We start from the raw sequence: 21,548 nt of genomic DNA on the forward strand, positions 1-21,548 counted from the left end.
ATCTAACTCAAACCAAGGAACCTTGAAAAGCAACTACAAACTCGCTGCCTGCCTTGCAGATGGACAATGTGTTCAGCTTCAGCCAGCACCTCTATTTGTCACTCCTCCTTAGCAGAGGGAAAAATAGATTCTGCATCACAGTAGGGTTCTGGTTAAGAGTAGTGCACTATGTAGAGAATAGGGTAGCCTTTAGAAAGCCTAGGAGGACAATTCAACATTGCGCGAACAGGATATTATCATGTCAGCCGTGATTGGCCTGACACATTTTGTGTAGTATATTATGTAATTACCCCACTCGCTCATCATAACTACTTCTCTGACTTCTGGTAAATTGGATTGAACAGGACTTTCTCTCTGTCTTTCTCGCTGTCTCTTTCTGTCTGTGTCTGTTTGTTTCTGTCTTTCTCTGTCGGTTGGACATTTCTTAATGGGTGTGGCGGGTTTTTGCATTCCTTGGCCTAATCTGCCAAAAAGAAGGGTTTACACTAAGGAAGTGTTGTATTTACATGCCAAAGGTGCTTTCCTCTTCCCCACAAACACATTCATACACATTGGAAAAGTGGAGCAGACAGGGTACATAGAGGGTCATTCCTGGGAGAAGGTGCCAGTCAAATCACTAAGTAAGCTGTCTCAGGCACTGAAGTCGGCATTATTGTTTGCATTGAATGTATGTGCAGGTAAGATCCTGTGTGGGCTTGTGTGAGATTGTGTGCGTGCGTGTGTGTGTACACATCTATGACCCCTAAGATCTTAAGGTTCAATATAATAAGTTGTTAAGCAGAGATAGCCCACTCCGGTTATCTCATTCTAATCAGGGACTGATTCAGACCAGGGACCAGGTGAGTTCAGTTAAGTAGCAAGTAGAAACAAAAAAACAGAAGTGTTTTGGCCCTCCTTCACCGGAGTTCCCTACCCTTGAGGTAACTTTAGATGCGGTCGCTACCATTAGGCAAGGTAGGCAACCACCTATGGCCCCAGAAGGCCTAGGGCCCTGTAAAAACCGAAGGAAAGAGGTAAATAGTGCGAGCTTAGTTGCTACTACTTGTGCCATAAATGTGAATATCTTAGTGGCTGCAGTTATTACTGAATATGACAGTTTGACAGTCATCTTAGAATGCGATATCCCTGGCTTGGACCGTCATGAATGGCCACTAGACAGATGTTAAGGAGACATTGATTAAATTCCATCATGTCGTTCTTCTAACATCACACATTTTGATTACAATGACGCCAATATTGATTATGGTGGTGATAACGACATTGCTACTGATCACAAATTTGTGATGTTAACTTTTACTTTCCCCTGGCACCCCAAGAAAGCTATGACAGTTTAGTGACACAGAATGTAATGTATGATCCAGGTATATGGGGCTCTCCCAGTGGACAGATAAGGAAATGTGCAGCATAGGGAGAAACTTTGGTCACACTTTATTTGAAGGGGTGTGCATAAGAATGACATGACACTGTCATGATACTGTCATAACATGACATCCCACATTAAGGAATCATTTTGAATGTTTATGAATTTTGTCATTAGGTGTCATTCGGTTGAATATGTCATTTTTTTATGCAAGGTTGACATTGTTTGGGATGTCTTTGTTATGTTAACTTGACATTAACTGAGACAACATAACCTGTCAATGTCTTTGTTATGACAACTTGACATTAACTGAGACAACATCACCTGTCACTGTCTTTGTTATGACAACTTGACATTAACTGAGACAACATAACCTGTCAGTGTCTTTTTTATGACAACATGACAGTAACCAAGACAACATAACCTGTCATGTTCTTGCAAAAAAGGACATGAGCTTATGAACAAATTACATTTGTAAACCATTAATAAAGTAAGGGATATCATTGTTAACTGTTTGTTCATGTCTTGTTCATCATTGTTCATCAATGTTCATTCAAGGTAACTACTGCATTTATTAATGGTTGTTCATGTACACTTATCGCATAGTGTTACCATACTAGGATTGTTGAAAGTATATATGTCTTTTTTTTGGGAAACATTTGTTGTGCAAAAACAATAAAGGAAATGTCTTGCTTTTGTTAAGGTATTTCTTTATGACAAGTCCAAATTGTACCACTGTACTTGAGGTCAAGAAAAATATTCATGACACTGTTATGAATGCATTTGACAGTGTTATAACACGTCATGACATCTTTATGACAAGTCCAAATTGTACCACTGTATTCATGACACAATTATAATGGTCTCTTGACAACCAGTGTAAAAACCAACCACATATGACAGTTGTATTTAATGCTAACACATAAAGCTAAATAGTATTTTCAAGTTTGATAATCAGGCCTGCTATGACATGTTTAGGATAGGTTATGTTTCTGACTAACTGCGCCACAGCATAGTTTGGTGGTTGCTCCATAGCCAAGGCCCTGCAACGGGCGGTGGAAACTGCCCAGCACATCACTGGTACCCAGCTCCCGGCCATCGTAGACCTCCAGCACAAGCGGTGTCTGCACAGGGTGTGCGGCATCATCAGGGACCCTTCACATCCATGCCACAAACTGCCCTCCTTCCATCAGGCAGGTGGTACAGGTCTCTTCATTCCTGCACCAGGCTCAAGAACACTTTCTGGTTTTGTTTTATTTCGTTTTGTTTTTCTGTTCCTATTTAGTCAGCTATCTTCTTGTCAACTGCCACTGAAAAATAGGTTTTTAATGAATAGTTCCATCACAATTTTTGTTGATGAAATGAACACCTTTTAAGGGGGAGGGGGTAGTGGTCACAGCGATTGCCACTTTTGAGACATTGCTGTGGAGTAAAATTTGTCAGCCCTCGGGAACCCCCTAACGGCCTGGGGCTCCAACCAGTTACCTGCCTTACCTGTTCACAAGCTGCGCGCTTGGTTCTGTGAATCTGAATGTACAACGTTTGTGTAGTCTTTAGTGCGCCAGAATACATAATTGGTGGTCCATAATATCTTGTAGAGATGCACATTCATATCTAAGACACTGTGTCATCTAACCACTATGCTACCAAGCCACAGCCAACTATCCTTCTCTGTATATTAGCATGAACTATCATCACAAACGACAATATTACTTCATAACTCCTGCTTACTACTACTAAGCAGGGCTCAATGTAAAAATAAAAAGGTTTTGGAACTTACTGGCCCAAAAAACATTTTTATTGTTCCTCCTTACAAAAGTTTCAATTTATCAGTGTTACAACATATAACCAAATTCTTTTGTTACTTAACATATTTAATCTTTTATGAAATGCATTCTGTATATATGAACCATAAAAAATTATAAATATGAATAAAAAGATAACAGTCAACAAAACATTTGTCTTTTATACAAAACACTAACTCATTCATCCCCAGGGAACAAGGCAACCGGCGAGTCTGTCTTAGTTACTAGGTATGCGGATGTTATAAGTCGTGCAATCACCTAACAGGCATCTGCATTTAAATTCCTGATCAGTACGACCAAGGGCCCTGAGGACGGATTGTCAGCCACCCGCTTGGCAGTCATGCAGACCAGGTGCTGTTTGCAGTGCAGTTAGGGACTGTTTGCGAAAGTTGTCAGTGCCTTTGTAAAAAGACCCACATTTGTCCGCTCTAGCCGGGAACTTACAACAGACGACACAGTGAAAAATATTTGCTTTCATTTGAGCTCGTAGTTATCCTTTGCTACCTTCTTCAGTTGAGTGACCCGCATGAGTTTTTAAATGTTTTATTGAAAAACAATACCAGACAGCCACGTGTCACATCACTGCTCAACTCTTTAACTGGTCAACAGTGCGCGAAAGTAGCTCAACATCCTTCAGTTGTTTTGTAATGTCATTATTATTTTTTTCAATCACACATTTTTGGGATAGTCGCTTGTTTTATTTCCCGATTTGACATTTTACTGGTCATTGTTATTGTCAAGCCTTGTCTAAGCATCGGTAAGCACTCGGTAAGAAATGACAGACAGATGTAGAAAATAACATTATTTCAAGAAACTTCCCAAACAGTCATTTAAACAACCACAAAGCCTGCTATAGAGCTGGTATTCCCCATTACCTCATCTTTTCGCTCAAGTTCCTCATTCAGTATATCACATGGCATGCATCCAAAACTATACCCTCCTCTCTATGCCTGTAGTGCACTACTACCCATAGGGTTCTGTAAAAAATGATGCTCTATGTAGCAAAGAGGGTGCCATTTGTGTCACCACAATCACATTATCTGTTAGTGGCAAGTGGTTTGGTGCTGGGAATCAGACTTGCTCTGCATGCCAAGTTGCTAAGAAAAACAAATTCTTAAAAACGACCTGTGAACCTCATATGTCCCTTGTATAAGCTTTGTGTTGCTGAGTTTCTAGATTCAACAGCAAGTTTTTTGACCTGGTTTTTGCTATGAGGCTTTCTTCCTTGTGTTTGTTGGTGTGTGTTTATTTATCTTCTGGGCTACAGCAGAGATACAGGACTTCATTTCCAGAGTCAAACACTTTTCGAATTTCAGTTTGTAGTCTATCAGCATTTGATCAATTCCTTTGTGTTCTGATCATAAGCCTAATCCCATTTCTTTCTTTCCTTCCTTCTCTCTTTTTCTTTTTTTTCTTTCTCTCTCTCTCTTCTTTCCGCTTGCTTCCGCATAGGTGTTCTGTCTCTCCCAGCCCATTTCAGTCCCTACACGGAGAGCCAGCCGGGTCAGGGCATGACCGGGGAAGAAAGCAGAGAGGACGCCTACGCCCAACTGGAGCTCCGCACCCTGGAACAGTCTCTCTTGGCTACCTGCGTAGGCAGCATCTCTGAGCTTAGTGAGTGTTGGGGAAATACATGCCTTCTTGTGTGTTCATATAATATTATCTTTTACATTTTATAATGGATTCTGTAATGACTTAATTTTTCCATCTTTTTCCCCCATGAACCTTATCACACAAAGTTTGCCGTCTAACTACTGGCAAATATATTTCTCTCCAAAACAGTTATACACACTCAAATTATTCTGCCACTTAAAGAGAAAAAATCTAATGAGATTGACCTAAATATAATCAAACTAAATCCCAGACATCCATAATATTTGCTTATACCTCCTCTTCTTCGCTTCTTGACTTAAACCTAACCATTAAGAACAGTAACCAGATATGGAATTCACAAATGGCTGGTGATACCTTTATTGGGGCAGGCTCATCATAATAGCTAGAACGGAACGGAGTGGAAAAGATCACTCACATGGTTTGATACCTTTCCATTCCGGCCAATACTGTGAGCTCCTCTCACCCAATTCCTGTGATTGGACATTCCTCAGGTCAAAATGACTGTTATTGTAAGCCAGTGTCTATGTGTGGCAAACGGAGAGCAGTGATATTAAAAACACATTATCAAGTGACCGTGGATTTGATCCTGTCATGTTATGGATTGTGTGGGACTGGGTAGGGGCATAGCCTCATATTGTAAGAAGTGTCTGTTTGTCACAACATAAATCCAATGGAACAGTGTCAAAGGTGCAAACTCAGCCAATCTGGCACAATCAAACATTGAAAGGTTTTGAAAGTTGCCTGTTCTCTTTGTCATGTCTATTCATGTGTGATTAATGAGAGGAGGAAAGCACGCAGGTCCCAATACGTCACTCTTATCGAGACCTCATTGCAAGCCCTGTCGAACTTAACTATCCGTCCATCTCAGCCCTGTCAGTCACTCAGCCAGCCAGACAAGACAGTCTCTGGGTTTGCCTGCCTGCTTGTCTGTCAATCAGTTAGTCTTTGTCTGTCTGTCTTTCTCAGTCTTTGTCTGAGTCAAATCAAAGCTCCTTGTTGAAGACAAGAATTAAATTGATTTTAACCCTTGCGCTTTGCATTCCCCTTATCCAAAATGGAAGAAAGGGCGAGGCCCCAGTAATAGTCAATGTCTACTCCACTATGACGACAAACATGTTATATTTAATGATAACAACATACTGTAAGTCCCAACCAAACAAACCATGTAGAAATTATTCAGACTGGGATGTGCCCGAAAATGAAACCATGTCTGCTTTCCAAATGGTGCTTATTCCCTGTGAAGGGCACTACAGTATCTGGTAAAAGGTAATGAACTACGAAAGCATTAGGGTGCCATTTTGGAACAGCCCCTTTCTCACATAGCCGGCGTCAGATGAAAAGCAGATGAATCTATGGAACCAGTGTGAGTTGTTGAAGGAACTGTAGAAGAACCATTGACTACAGTTAAGATTGAAACTGTGGACATTGAGTTGGGTTTTTTCCAGGCGTTGGCAGTTTCAAGGCTCTTCTGTCACGTGGAAAGCAGGATACATCGCGTGAAAGGTTCTCTATGTTGGCATTACCTAACACACGCACACACGTGCCCACACACACTTATACTTCACTGTACCTACAGAAGTTTGTTTAGACTTGGGGGCTCCTAGCGGGGCGTGGGGGGGCAGTTCAAAAGAGTCTGCTGGGAGCTGGGGGGAGGAGGAGATGGAGGGGCTAATGACAGAGTGGAGAGGCGATGGAACGTTGTGGTTTAAAAGTAGTTGACGGGATGGGGTTCGTTCAGACTAAAGACTGGATGTTGTGAGGATGATGGAAAGGCACAAGGGTGGAGAGGTTGCGGGTGGCGGGAGGCACCACCAGGAGGGATAGGCTTCCTCTTCCAAATGACTGAACACTGCCGTTTGTCCGCACAGCACACAAGGCCATACGTTCATACACGTGCTGACTGCTAGCAGGACATTTGGAGAAATGTACACACACACTGGCCATTAGCGGGGTGTTCAAGAAAATACACACTTTCCCTCTCTTTCTGAGTGAACCCTTTGTGTAATGGCTCTCCAGTGCTACGGTGCTGCTCCAAGCTCTCGGCTGGCACTCTCCACACCTCCTCACACACATGGGGTTGGCAAGGCTAATTTTCCCCAGGAGACAGTGCAGACACAGGGGCATCTATATGGAGGCAGGCAGTCCTCCTGGAGCCTTGGACTTGGCGGACCGAGCGGGCACAAACACAAACTAAATATGGGGGCACATGGATGGAAGTATTTCTTTTTCTGCAAATTGTGTGCTGGCTGGTGGATTGGGGAAATGGTTGAATTTAAATGTTGGTGCGGTCTGATGAAAACCTCGTAACTCCATTTTGGCCAATTTACAATGTTTACATGCATTGAAATCAAACACTCCCCCCAATGTACTCTAAACATTTCAAAGTAGCTTCTGAAGTTTCCAAAATGTAGATTTGTTCATGTTAAAATATGGATGTTTTTTTGGGGAAAACAGGGTTGCTGTCTTGTAGCACCCATTGATTCCTTGTGGTAGTTTGGGCCCCTGCAAGCTCAATACTGGTTCTTGGCAAAAACCATGGCTGAGCAGTACCAGAGCAAAATGTAATTGGGACAGATCGCCGCCAATCCACATTTTGGAACCATGCTCCATGTTCAAGCTAAATAACGCACAATCCACTCTTCATTACACTCCGCTCAGATGCTTTGGTTTAATGCTCTGACCGCTAGACTACATAAGTCAACTTGTCAATTGACAATCAAGCCCTTGATTTAAATTCAGGGCTTCACCAAAGAGGAGAGGTATGAACCTGACAACATAGCAGACAGGGGCATAAACAGAGTGCCAAAAATGTGAACAGCGTAATGAGGTATTGCTTAGCTCATAATCACCCTAAATCTTCTAGAATATTTTCGTGAGCCACTGAGTAAACAAACATAAGTGATTGGTTCTCCCAGAATCCCAGTCGTAAGCCCAGTCAACCCAAGGGGATTTAGCTGGGGATAAATGATTCACCCTTTTGGAAACACTGGTGCTTGTGAGTATGACAAGGTAGTAGAACATTGTGAGCTTGACACAGGCAAACGTTAAAGTTGTTATAAGGAATTGGTTGGGTTGGAATTAAGGGTGGCTGGTAGAAGTATGTGCCGGTAATCAAAAGGTTTGATTGGAGTCAAGTCTCCAACCTGACAAGGTGTTAAGTATGTGGGTGTGCCATTTGAGCATGACACATAAACCTAATTAATCATGTAAGTCCCTCCCACTGACAAATCATTTGAAAATATGTTGGAAAAAAATAACTTAAGTTAAACTGATTGGACAGGAAAAGGTGGGTACACAACTACATAAAGGAAACCTCAATTTTCCTTTCTGCTCCTGGGTGGGTGGAGTTGTTGACATGTTTTGAACAGAAACAGCCTGCAATAATATTTAATTGGCTCCCACGCTCCCAGTCAGGAATCCATCCAATAAGACTTGGAATCCAAAAATGCTGCATTTCATATCCTCCAGAGTTCTGGAGCTGAACCCTAGAACCCCAGGGGATCGATCAGGGCTAAAAAGCCAAGGACAGGCTCTCCTGTCCGGGGGTAGAATTCCCCTGAGACCCCCTAAAGGTTGGCTGGTTGTTGGGAACACAATGAAATCTTTCACCTACACATGGCCTCTGGCTTTTTAGAGATCTTGCCTCCTTTTGGTACCCTCAACCCCAGCCATACCCCCTCCAACCCGATCCTGCCTCCAGGCACCATCCCACTCAACAGTAATCAGGTTACAGATTAACCTGTATGGGTTATAATGTTTAATGAGTGCTACATGCTTCCAAAGTATGACCCCGCCCCTGCTAGCCTAACCCGGGCCCCTCCCTCCCCCACAACGCCTGTGCTACTGACTGGTGCGGGGTGATGTTCTCAGGCCCCCTTTCCTTACACACACTCCCTCCTTGGCCATGCACTAGAATGTTATCTTGTTCCCCTCCTCCTGGTAGAATTACTGGGAAGGGTATTTCGAGTGTGTGTGTGTCTGTGTGCCTTTGGGAAAGGGCGTAGGAGCAAGGTAGGACAGGAGGGGCAAGTCTCCCTAATGTATATTATATACAGTGGGGAGAACAAGTATTTGATACACTGCCAATGTTGCAGGTTATTTTGGTAATACAATAATAATACAAATTAAATTCATAAATTAATCCTCATCACAAGCACAGTAATTTTATTTTGGAAAAAGAACTACTCACCAAATTAATATATGAACATTTGTTGTAGAGAGGAAAGTGTCTTGTCCACGCTTCCACTGGCTGCTACTTTAGCTCATGTATGTCTGAATACCACAACAAGTGACGATGATGCTTCAATGCTCTATTTATTTACTTTAGCTAGGTTGAAAAAGTATTTAGAGGGGGGTACTCTGATGTCATGCTCACTCTTACACCCCTGCCTTTGTGTCTCTGTGATTCAAAGTGTAAATACTCAGGGAAACGAGCTGCTGAAAGATGCAGCCTTCCAACCCAGCTGATGTTATCTCCATCTGTTGGTTTAGGCCTGCTCAGATCCGATCATGTGGGTGTACAAATTGTATTCACAGATGGCCTACTACTGCACTTCCATATGCATTTATAGCTGTACTGCACTGCCTTTGTGCGTTTTACACAGGCGGCAAAATTCCGACCTTTTTAAGTTTTTACACAACTTTTGTCTTTTGGCAAACCACATTATCTTTAAAAAACATGAAATGCTAAAAAGATCTGAGGCTACTTCCCAAAATACCCTTTTGATGCCAAAAGATCCAAACCCAAATTGCTCACCTTAATCTAGCTTCATTCCAGGGGCGGCAGATAATTTAAAGCAAAGGTTCGCTATTTTTGATCCTGGGGCATTTTTTCAGATTATCTAGCCTAATCCTGGACTGTGGAGACATTATTTTTTTGTTATTAATACAGTTTTGAGAGTTCAGTTTTGAGAGCCTCTCCCAGCTACAATGAAAGTGAATGGGGTAACGGATATAACATGCAAAATTATTATACATTTGGTTTTCCAAAATAGGAAGGCCACGGTGTATTGATATAGGTCTTTGTATGTTCTCCTGAATTTTTTTTGTAACTTTAAAAAATATATATATATTATATCTGAACACCAGGAAGTGACTCAGTGATTAAACTGACCCTGGTTACCGTCATTGCCTCGCTGCACTGGGCACTCCTCTACCAAACCTTGCATGCTTGGACATTTTCCTTTTTACATTGCCCTGTTTGTATCTATTCTACAAACCTCATAACCAGGCCAGACCTGTGCAATGTCGTTTTTTCCCCTTCAATTCAGCCAGGTATTGTGAAAATCACTCCAGTTAGCAAGCCGTTCAGTCTGACTAGTCCATTAAGTGCATAGGCCATTAGAGATAAAGGGTCATTTTAGTCTGACTGGGCTTACTGTTAATTACACTACTAATGGGTCCAGGAAGGAATAGAGGGGATTTCCTGCCGGATCAAGGGGCCTTGGGGGCCAATTCTAAGCTTGGTTGTATTGGTATCTCCGCCATGTGTGGGTGCGTGTGAACATATATCTTGACCTCTCACCATGTCCCTCTGCGTATCCCTTTCCTAGGTGACCTGGTGTCCAGAGCCATGCACCACATGCAGCGCCTGAGCTCTGTACGACTGGGACTCAGCCCAGCCCGCCTCACCCGGCCCCAGCAGACCGTGTCCTGGTCGCCTGATGCCCTGCACACCCTCTACTACTTCCTCCGCTGCCCGCAGATGGAGTCCATGGAAAATCCCAACCTAGAGCCGCCTAGGATGGCCCTCAACAAGGAGAGGTAGGCCCTGGTCCATGGAAGACGAACAAACACCAGAGTGCTAAGTTCTAACAGGAGGCAGTCTGTTAAGGAAAGTGTTTGAATTGTTGCCTACGGTTGTCTTGCGGCTGCCTCTGGTGCCAGTGCACTGGGTTTGAATCCAACCTACTTCACATTCAGCAAGAACTACAGTTAGGTCCAGAAATATTTGGACACTGACACAATTGTCATAATTTTGTCTCTGTACACCTCCACAATGGTTTAGAAATGAAACCACGACAACTGAAATGCAGACTTTCAGCTTTAATTCAAGGAGTTGAACAAAACTCTTGTATGAAGCATTTTGGAATTACAACCATTTTCAAACACATTCTCCTTATTTCAGGGGCTCCAATGTAATTGGACAAATTAACACATTAATGAATAACATTTGAATTTTTAATACATTGTCGAGAATCCTTTGCAGGCAATGACTCATTGAAGTCTGGAAGGCGTGGACATCCCAAAATGCTGGGCTTCCTCCTTTGTAATGCTTTGCCTGGCATTTATTGTAGCTGTCTTAAGTTGTTCATGGGTCTTTCTTCCTTAAGTTTTGTCTTCAGCAAGTGAAATGCATGCTTGATCAGATTGAGATCAGGTGACTGACTCAGCCATTGCAGAATATTCCGCTTCTTTGACGTATGTTTTAGGTCATTGTCCATCTGCAAAGTGAAGCAACGACTAATCAATTTGGCTGAATCTGAGCAGACCATATATCCCTGTATACTTCAGAATTCATCTGGCTGCTTCTGTCTTTTGTCACATCATCAATAAACACTAGTTTTACTGCCTTAACCGTATTTTACAGATGATGTGGTATGCTTCGGATCATGAGTTGTTCCATGCCTTCTCCATACTTTTTTCTTCCCATCATTCTGATACAGGTTGATCTTAGTTACATCTGTCCAAAGAATGCTGTTCCAGAACTGGGCTGTTTTTTAGATGTTTTTTGGCAAATGGCGCTTTTCCACTGCATGATACCGGCTCGACTCAACTCGCCTATTTGGCATACTTTGCACTGGTCGAATTAGTAATTTCAAGCCAAACAGAAGCAGCCTACCAAGCTTTCTAACCATTTTTGCAGTCTGCAATGTATTAAGACCACAGTTACTGCTCACACGGGCTTCCTCACTACTACCGGTATAAACGCTGCCTTGTGTACAGTAGGCAACTCTTGAGTCAGTCGGCGTGGTATTATAGCTGGCAATTAATAAGGCATTCATTTATACCTTTTAATCAAGATGGAGGAGTTATGTAGGTTGGTTTCAGTGTGTTGTCTTTGAAATGTTAGCTGTATACGCTTAAATCTAACAGGACATTGGAGTTACGTCATCTTTAATACTGCAGGGCAATAATTCTATTCTACTTTTTCACTGTTTTTCAAAAAGCATCTGTAACCATGTTATCCAGATTTTGTTTACTTTTGATTTGCCACGTTCAAAGCTTGTCAATTTAAAATACAATTTATGGAGTTCATTCAATTCAATAGAATTTTTTGTTCACTGCAGGGTTTACGTTAGTTGGCATATGTTGGCTTTTCGCTGGTATTAGGTGTATGATATCTCCATTGTTTTTCCCGTGTGTGTCGAGTTGGAGGTGGAGTCAGTTTTCCTGTGATGTCACTTTGGGTGAGTACAGAGTACTATGCAGTGGAAAACCAACCGAGGTGAGCCGTGTAGAGCCGAGTCGAGCAGGTACCATGCAGTGGAAAAGTGCCAAAAGTCTAATCTGGCCTTTCTATTCTTGAGGCTTCTGTATAGCACTTTGTGGTGAACCCACTGTATTTGCTCTTGTGAAGTCTTCTCTTTATGGTAGACTTGAATAATGATAAGCCTAACTCCTGGAGGGTGTTCTTCACTTGGTTGGATGTTGTGAAGGGGTTTTTCTTTACCATGGAAAGGATCCTACAATCATCCACCACTGTTGTCTTCCGTGGCTTTTTTGTGTTGCAGAACTCACCAGTGCGTTCTTTTTTCTTAGAATGTACCAAACTGTTGATTTGGCCACTCCTAAAGTTAGCTATATCTCTGATGGATTTATTTTGCAGCCTATGGATGGCCTGTTTCACATGCATTGAGAGATTCTTTGACTGCATGTTGTGGGTTCACAGCAACAGCTTCCAAATGCGAATGCCACACCTGGAATCAACTCCAGACATTTTACCTGCTTAATTGATGAAGAAATAACAAAGGAACAGCCCACACCTGTCCATGAAACAGCTTTTGGGTCAATTTTCCAATTACTTTTGGTCCCTTGAAAAAGAAGGGGCTACATATTAAAGACATGTTGTTCCTAAACACTTCCTCCAAATTGGATGTGAATACACTCAACTTAAAGCTGAGATACTGCACTTCAAGCCCATATTCATTATTTTATTATAACTTATATATATATATATATTTATTTATATTATATATAAATATATTTTTGTGAAGAGACAAAATAACAAAACTAAAGCATGAACGTCCAGGAAAAAAATATCTTACCATAAAAAGCTAAACAATTTTCAGTTGAGATGTCATTAAGATGTAGATGCACCTTTTTCATTAGTTAAATTGCACAGTTAATCTGCACAGACACCCACATTTTATGCACAAACTCTCTCAGACACACAATGACAAAAGTTTGGGACATTTCCAAACAGAGCTATCTAGATGACAAAAGGCTCTACTGTTCTCTCCCAGACAACTGCCAATCACAGTATAGCACTTCATTATAGAGAACTAGTCTGACTCCGCTAGCTGCTCACAGGTCTTCGATGCTCTCAGTCAGGCGCTAATCCTAGGTAATGGGGACAAGTATTTGTTTCAGGTGGGAATGTTAGTCTGGAGGAACTGTGAACTACTTTGAAGTTGCTAATTAGTGGAAGTGATAATGTATTTAGGAGACACTAATGAATATTACCCCATCTCAAAATGTCTGACTTATTGGCTTTGAAGTTAAAGTCAAGACAACTGTTGAGAGTTGTCTCTTTAGCAGTGTCTGAACAGACGGCCTCTACCTAATTTGTGGGAGCTTAGTGGTTTTATGACCATGGAGCTGAGCAGAGCTGAATATTTAGTGCATACAGGACAGACTTTGATTGGCTCTGTTAAACAGCAGATCACTAAAGGTGACTGCTTAGGTTGTATATTTGCCACTGAAAACAGGGCGTCAACTAGAACTGACTCACCACTGACTCTGGTATTTCCTGCCTTCCGGTAAAACATGATAAAATGCTGCTTCCATTTCTACTAATGTTAGACATGTGGTCATTGTGAAACAACATAATTTCCCTTAAGGGGGAGTAATTGTCACATGATCACCCCATTTAAATGGCCAGTAGCTCATGAAAACACACTGTTCTCAATAAGTAATCTTAATTTTTGTAGAAGTGATTTCACCATATCCAAGAAATCATTACCAGTCCCAAGAAAAAATGAGGTTCAGGTGTGCAGGAGGCCGTTGTTGGGGAGCAGGGGACGACACACTCATTTCTCAGTTTGAATTGTCAGGAATGGTTTCTCACTTCTATTGTCTTCTAAACCAATGATTTGTCTGTGAGTTGGGACCAATCAAATGGAAGTGAATTTCAGGTGGATGTGTGTTGTTCGCCTCTCCTTGAACTGCCACCTTAACGTGGTGGAGGGGTTTGAGTACCCGAGTGACCCTAGGAGCTATGTTGTCTGGGGCTATATGCCCCTGGTAGGGTCTCCCAAGGCAAACAGGTCCTAGGCGACGGGTCAGACTAAGAGCGGTTCAAAAACCCCTTAATGATGATAAATAATTTGTGTCCTGTGACGTCGCCCGGCATGGCGCAGCCGGGGCCCCACCCTGGAGCCAGGCCCGGGGTTGGGGCTCGTTCGCGAGCGCCTGGTGGCCGGGCCTTTCCCCATGGGGCCCGGCCGGGCCCAGCCCGAACGAGCGACATGGGGCCGCCCTCCCGTGGGCTCACCACCCACAGGAGGGACCATAAGGGGCCGGTGCAGAGAGGATCGGGCAGCAGTCGAAGGCGGGGGCCTAGACAACCCGATCCCCGGACACGGAAACTAGCTCTAGGGACGTGGAATGTCACCTCGCTGGCGGGGAAGGAGCCTGAGATGGTGCGTGAGGTTGAGAGGTTCCGACTAGAGATAGTCGGGATCACCTCTACGCACGGCTTGGGCTCTGGAACCACACTCCTTGAGAGAGGATGGACTCTTCACCACTCTGGAGTTGCCCATGGTGAGAGGCGGCGGGCTGGTGTGGGTTTGCTTATAGCTCCCCAGCTCTGCCGCCATGTGTTGGAGTTTACCCCGGTGAACGAGAGGGTCGTTTCCCTGCGCCTACGGGTCGGGGATAGGTCTCTCACTGTTGTTTGTGCCTACGGGCCGAACGGCAGTGCAGAGTACCCGACCTTCTTGGAGTCTCTGGGAGGGGTGCTGGAAAGTGCTCCGACTGGGGACTCTATTGTTCTACTGGGGGACTTCAACGCCCACGTGGGCAACGACAGTGACACCTGGAGGGGCGTGATTGGGAGGAACGGCCCCCCTGATCTGAACCCGAGTGGTGTTCAGTTATTGGACTTCTGTGCTAGTCACAGTTTGTCCATAACGAACACCATGTTCAAGCATAAGGGTGTCCATCAGTGCACGTGGCACCAGGACACCCTAGGCCGCAGGTCGATGATCGACTTTGTTGTCGTTTCATCTGACTTGCGGCCACATGTCTTGGACACTCGGGTGAAGAGAGGGGCGGAGCTGTCAACTGATCACCACCTGGTTGTGAGTTGGATCCGATGGCGGGGGAGGAAGCTGGACAGACTCGGCAGGCCCAAGCGTACTGTAAGGGTCTGCTGGGAACGTCTGGCCGAGTCTCCTGTCAGACAGATCTTTAACTCCCACCTCCGGCAGAGCTTTGACTGGATCCCGAGGGGGGCTGGAGATATTGAGTCCGAGTGGACCATGTTCTCCACCGCCATTGTCGAAGCGGCCGCTCGGAGCTGTGGCCGTAAGGTCTCCGGTGCCTGTCGAGGCGGCAATCCCCGAACCCGGTGGTGGACACCGGAAGTAAGGGATGCTGTCAAGCTGAAGAAGGAGTCCTATCAGGCCTGGTTGGCTTGTGGGACTCCAGAGGCAGCTGACGGGTACCGACAGGCCAAGCGGGCTGCAGCCCGGGTGGTTGTGGAGGCAAAAACTCGGGCCTGGGAGGAGTTCGGTGAGGCCATGGAGAAGGACTATCGGCTGGCCTCGAAGAGATTCTGGCAAACCATCCGGCGCCTCAGGAGAGGGAAACAGTGCCCTACCAACGCTGTTTACAGTAGAGGTGGGCAGCTGTTGACCTCAACTGGGGATGTCGTCGGGCGGTGGAAGGAGTACTTCGAGGATCTCCTCAATCCCGCCGTCACGTCTTCCATTGAGGAAGCAGAGGATGAGGGCTCAGAGGTGGACTCGTCCATCACCCAGGCTGAAGTCACCGAGGTGGTTAAGAAACTCCTCGGTGGCAAGGCACCGGGGGTGGATGACATCCGCCCTGAGTACCTCAAGTCTCTGGATGTTGTGGGGCTGTCTTGGTTGACACGCCTGTGCAACATCGCGTGGCAGTCGGGGACAGTGCCTCTGGGATGGCAGACCGGGGTGGTGGTCCCTCTTTATAAGAAGGGGGACCGGAGGGTGTGTTCCAACTATAGGGGGATCACACTTCTCAGCCTCCCCGGGAAAGTCTATACCAGGGTTCTGGAGAGGAGAATACGGCCGATAGTAGAACCTCGGATTCAGGAGGAACAGTGTGGTTTTCGTCCAGGCCGTGGAACACTGGACCAACTCTATACCCTCTACAGGGTGATGGAGGGTTCATGGGAGTTTGCCCAACCAGTCCACATGTGTTTTGTGGATTTGGAGAAGGCATTCGACTGTGTCCCTCGCGGCATCCTGTGGAGAGTGCTTCGGGAATATGGGGTCCTGGGTCCTTTGCTAAGGGCTGTCAGGTCCCTGTACGACCGAAGCAGGAGCTTGGTCCGCATTGCCGGCAGTAAGTCAGACTTGTTCCCTGTGCATGTTGGACTCCGGCAGGGCTGCCCTTTGTCACCGGTTCTGTTCGTAATTTTTACGGACAGAATTTCTAGGCGCAGCCAGGGGCCGGAGGGTGTACGGTTTGGGGACCACACGATTTCGTCTCTGCTATTTGCGGATGATGTTGTCGTGTTGGCCCCTTCAAGCCAGGACCTTCAGCATGCACTTGGACGGTTTGCAGCCGAGTGTGAAGCGGTGGGGATGAAAATCAGTACCTCCAAATCCGAGGCCATGGTCCTCAGTCGGAAAAGGGTGGCTTGCCCACTTCAGGTTGGTGGAGAGTGCCTGCCTCAAGTGGAGGAGTTTAAGTATCTAGGGGTCCTGTTCACGAGTGAGGGAAGGATGGAACGGGAGATTGACAGACGGATCGGTGCAGCTTCTGCAGTAATGCGGTCGATGTATCGGTCTGTCGTGGTGAAGAAAGAGCTGAGCCGCAAGGCGAAGCTCTCGATTTACCGGTCAATCTACGTTCCTACTCTCCCCTATGGTCATGAGCTTTGGGTCATGACCGAAAGGACAAGATCCCGGATACAGGCGGCCGAAATGAGCTTTCTCCGCAGGGTGGCTGGGCGATCCCTTAGAGATAGGGTGAGAAGCTCGGTCACCCGGGAGGAGCTCAGAGTAGAGCCGCTGCTCCTCCACATCGAGAGGGGTCAGCTGAGGTGGCTTGGGCATCTGTTTCGGATGCCTCCGCAACGCCTTCCTGGGAAGGTGTTCCGGTCCCGTCCCACCGGGAAGAGACCCCGGGGAAGACCTAGGACACGCTGGAGGGACTATGTCTCCCAGCTGGCCTGGGAACGCCTCGGTGTCCCCCCGGAAGAGCTGGAGGAAGTGTCTGGGGAGAGGGAAGTCTGGGCATCCCTGCTTAGACTGCTGCCCCCGCGACCCGGCCCCGGATAAGCGGAAGATGATGCGATGCGATGTGTGTTGTTCGCTTTAAAGTGGTTTCTACCAGGTTAATGGGATACAGTCCAATGAAAATAGTTTTTATCACATAAGCCCTCACCACTTTCCCTCAGAGAATACCCACTGAAACCAGATTGTTTGGCTGTAATCTTACGTGCCAGTCCAATTCACAAAGGGTGCTCTTTTCACCCTTGATTTAACTGGAGGAGACAAGTGGACAACTTTGCTCAATTGCAGGGTTACCTATAATTCAATGCCTACAGTAGTTTAATGTCAATGGCTGCGAAGTGTCAAATTTACCCTGTGCCGGGGAAAGGGCTCGTTCTAGGCATAAGCGAAATAAGTGGTCACTTAGGGACCCTGACAGCTAGGGGGCCCTCTACCGCAATGGACACTAGGGGAAGGGGCCCCATGTAAAATGTTGCTTAGGTCCCCCAAAAGGCTAAAGTTGGCCCTGGTCAGGACAAATTCAACACTACTGTTTTTTGCTCCTTGGGGTTTAAGGCTGGGTGTTTTGTAAAAGCACTTTGTGACAACTGCTGATGTAAAAAGGGCTTTATAAATAAATTTGATTAATTGAAAGACAATGTTTTTGTAATCTGTTACATATCTGTTTTTGGGGTGTCTGTGTGTGTGGGCATCTAAACTGTTAGCAGAAATTGCTTTCTCATGTGCAAGGGTTAATGACCCACTAAAGAGCAATGCCCGGCATCCTGGTAGCCTCACACTTCTGCATTGAGAGTGTTTTAGGTCTATCAATCTGGGTGGGTTTATCGTTTGTTTCTTTTCAGAGACATATGCTAGTGATTATATGCATGCCTGGGAGTGTTTGTGTTTTGCAATGATAGGAATAGTAGGAGCGGTGTGTAGTTGTGGGTCTGTGTTGCATCCTGAGACACAACTTCTCCAGCTTTCTGCCATACCATACATGTGCGTGTGTGTGTTAATGGTGAACAGACACGTTAACAGACACGAGGTGTGTGCACGCGCGCTCAATCACGATCTGGATGAAACAGGTGAAATCTGGTGATAATTATACTCTGACCCCCCTTTTGATTCACTCAGTCATTTTCTCTCTGTTGTTGTCTCTGTCTCTCATTCTCTCTCTAATGCTCTTTTTCTCATTCTCACTCAGTGTTCTCTCTCTCATTCTCCCTTACCCTGGTTCTTTCTCTCCCTCGTCCCCCTCTTCCAAGGACCTCCACAAAACCTTTGTCTTGCACTCTGACCGGAGCTGTGTGGCCAAAGACATTAATCATCTGAGTCGACCCCAACTCTGCTGAGCACATCTTATGAGAGGAACAGAGTGAAAGCTTTGGTGTGCCCGTGTATGAATACACGGGCACACCAAAGCTTTTCACTAATATGGTAGTACTGCTAAGTTATCCCACTAAATGTCTTTAAGGCCAACCAGCCAATGAGAGTTTAAAGAGTCAATCTGAAGTTGCAACAGTATATTTTTGGACATATATCATCTGAGTGTAGTTCAACAGTTGTAAACATTCAGAACCCAAAATATGATCTTGGTTTACTTCAACAATTTTAAGCAATTGCATGTGAACATCCTATAGCCTCATCCTTCCATCCATAGCACTATGAATTTCAGAGTAATTATATTTATTTTGCCTTACTCATCAGCTTTTTAGCAAAACATGGGTGGGGAATATTTTTTACCGCTGATTCCTCTCACAATCTTGAAGAATGAGCTTTCCAGACCAGCCCTAAACACACACACACACACACACACACACTGGCTCTGGCAAAAAAAAAAAATGCCTCTCAGCACTGATACAGTTTGAAATAGTTGTCATTCGGGTAGGCTAATTGTTATATGTGTGTGTGGGTAACGGTAATCTGAACCTAGGTCTGTGATAGAGGGCAACAAACCAATGGTTAGCCCATGGTCTAAATCTGTCACTGGTTATTACACTGCCCTCAGGAACGAGAGGTTTCCGTTTTGGTGGAGAGCGGGTCAGTGAAGTGGAGTAGCCTTCACAATATTTAGTTACTGTCGTGAGTGGAGCGCCTGACTTTGATGTAGGGCCTGGGGTCGTGTAGGTGCTTGACTTTAAGCCCCTATCTGATGCACAGGTAACAAACTGCAGTAGCCGCTCATCTGTATGAAGTATCGGTCTCTGGTGTGCACATGTGTAGTGCTTGACCATGTTTTTTACATTTTATGATGGTGGCAAAACATTTTGAATAACTTAAAAGGAAAATATTTAAAAAACTGTTTAAGAATAACTCAGAAGATGACAAGCACAATTTTGGTCTTTTGGCAATGGGAAATCTCACAAATATAAATCCTGTCCGGCAGAGAGTATTTTCTTTTAGTGCAGCATTTTCTATTAGCTAAAATTCCACTAATGTGTTCACATTATATTAATTAATAAAAAAATATATAGGTTTTTACTAATGTTGTAGTGGTGAAAGAAGTCCACTATTTACAAAAAAAGAAATCTGCTCGCCCTCTGATATTGTTATGTGCTCCTTCACTTCTTGGTCTAGCAACGACCCTCCATCTGGTATCCAGATAATGACACATTTAATGTGCTTCACGTCTTTCACAATTTTGCCTTTGTGGACATAACTCTTCTCTAAACAAATATATGTGATTATGCTGTAAAATAGATTATGTAGAAACTTGGGAAATAGTATGTAAACATCTGTTAACAGATTGAAGACAGGATTTATGCTCATTGTTTTTAAATATACACTCACCTAAAGGATTATTAGGAACACCTGTTCAATTTCTCATTAATGCAATTATATCTAATCAACCAATCACATGGCAGTTGCTTCAATGCATTTTGGGGTGTGGTCCTGGTCAAGACAAACTCCTGAACTCCAAACTGAATGTCAGAATGGGAAAGAAAGGTGATTTAAGCAATTTTGAGCGTGGCATGGTTGTTGGTGCCAGACGGGTCAGTCTAAGTATTTCACAATCTGCTCAGTTACTGGGATTTTCACGCACAACCATTTCTAGGGTTTACAAAGAATGGTGTGAAAAGGGAAAAACATCCAGTATGCGGCAGTCCTGTGGGCGAAAATGCCTTGTTGATGCTAGAGGTCAGAGGAGAATGGGCCGACTGATTCAAGCTGATAGAAGAGCAACTTTGACTGAAATAACCACTTGTTACAACCGAGGGATGCAGCAAAGCATTTGTGAAGCCACAACACGCACAACCTTGAGGCGGATGGGCTACAACAGCAGAAGACCCCACGGGGTACCACTCATCTCCACTACAAATAGGAAAAAGAGGCTACAATTTGCACAAGCTCATCAAAATTGGACAGTTGAAGACTGGAAGAATGTTGCCTGGTCTGAAGAGTCTCGATTTCAGATGGTAGAGTCAGAATTTGGCGTAAACAGAATGAGAACATGGATCCATCATGCCTTGTTACCACTGTGCAGGCTGGTGGTGGTGTAATGGTGTGGGGGATGTTTTCTTGGCACACTTTAGGCCCCTTAGTGCCAATTGGGCATCGTTTAAATGCCACGGCCTACCTGAGCATTATTTCTGACCATGTCCATCCCTTTATGGCCACCATGTACCCATCTTCCGATGGCTACTTCCAGCTGGATAATGCACCATGTCACAAAGCTCGAATCATTTCAAATTGGTTTCTTGAACATGACAATGAGTTCACTGTACTGAAATGGCCCCCACAGTCACCAGATCTCAACCCAACAGAGCATCTTTGGGATGTGGTGGAACGGGAGCTTCGTGCCCTGGATGTGCATCCCACCAATCTCCATCAGCTGCAAGATGCTATCCTATCAATATGGGCCAACATTTCTAAAGAATGCTTTCAGCACCTTGTTGAATCAATGTCACGTAGAATTAAGGCAGTTCTGAAGGCGAAAGGGGGTCAAACACAGTATTAGTATGGTGTTCCTAATAATCCTTTAGGTGAGTGTAAATTTAATTTAACTTACTTGGTCACACCGTAGAACACTTTACCCATTTAGCTGAAAATAATTGAACATGTGTTTTGCAGATGATCCCAAGAAATAATGTGTTCTTAATGGTCCCCTGACATGAAATGTTC

General features: G+C 44.6%; 1 protein-coding gene across 4 annotated transcripts in view; it reads left to right on the forward strand.

Moving 5' to 3' along the window:
* The window catches only part of abtb2b (ankyrin repeat and BTB (POZ) domain containing 2b), a 95,185-nt gene that overhangs the window by 40,981 nt on the left and 32,656 nt on the right, over positions 1 to 21,548 (forward strand). For all 4 annotated transcript variants that reach the window (XM_020044138.3, XM_020044137.3, XM_013131394.4 and 1 more), the window contains 2 exons: positions 4,618 to 4,779; positions 10,332 to 10,542. In XM_020044138.3, coding sequence (XP_019899697.3) covers positions 4,618 to 4,779; positions 10,332 to 10,542 — 373 coding nt within the window. The remainder of the gene's footprint in view (positions 1 to 4,617; positions 4,780 to 10,331; positions 10,543 to 21,548) is intronic.

Source organism: Esox lucius, chromosome 19 (genome assembly GCF_011004845.1).
Source record: "Esox lucius isolate fEsoLuc1 chromosome 19, fEsoLuc1.pri, whole genome shotgun sequence".
NCBI classification, from domain to species: Eukaryota; Metazoa; Chordata; class Actinopteri; order Esociformes; family Esocidae; genus Esox; species Esox lucius.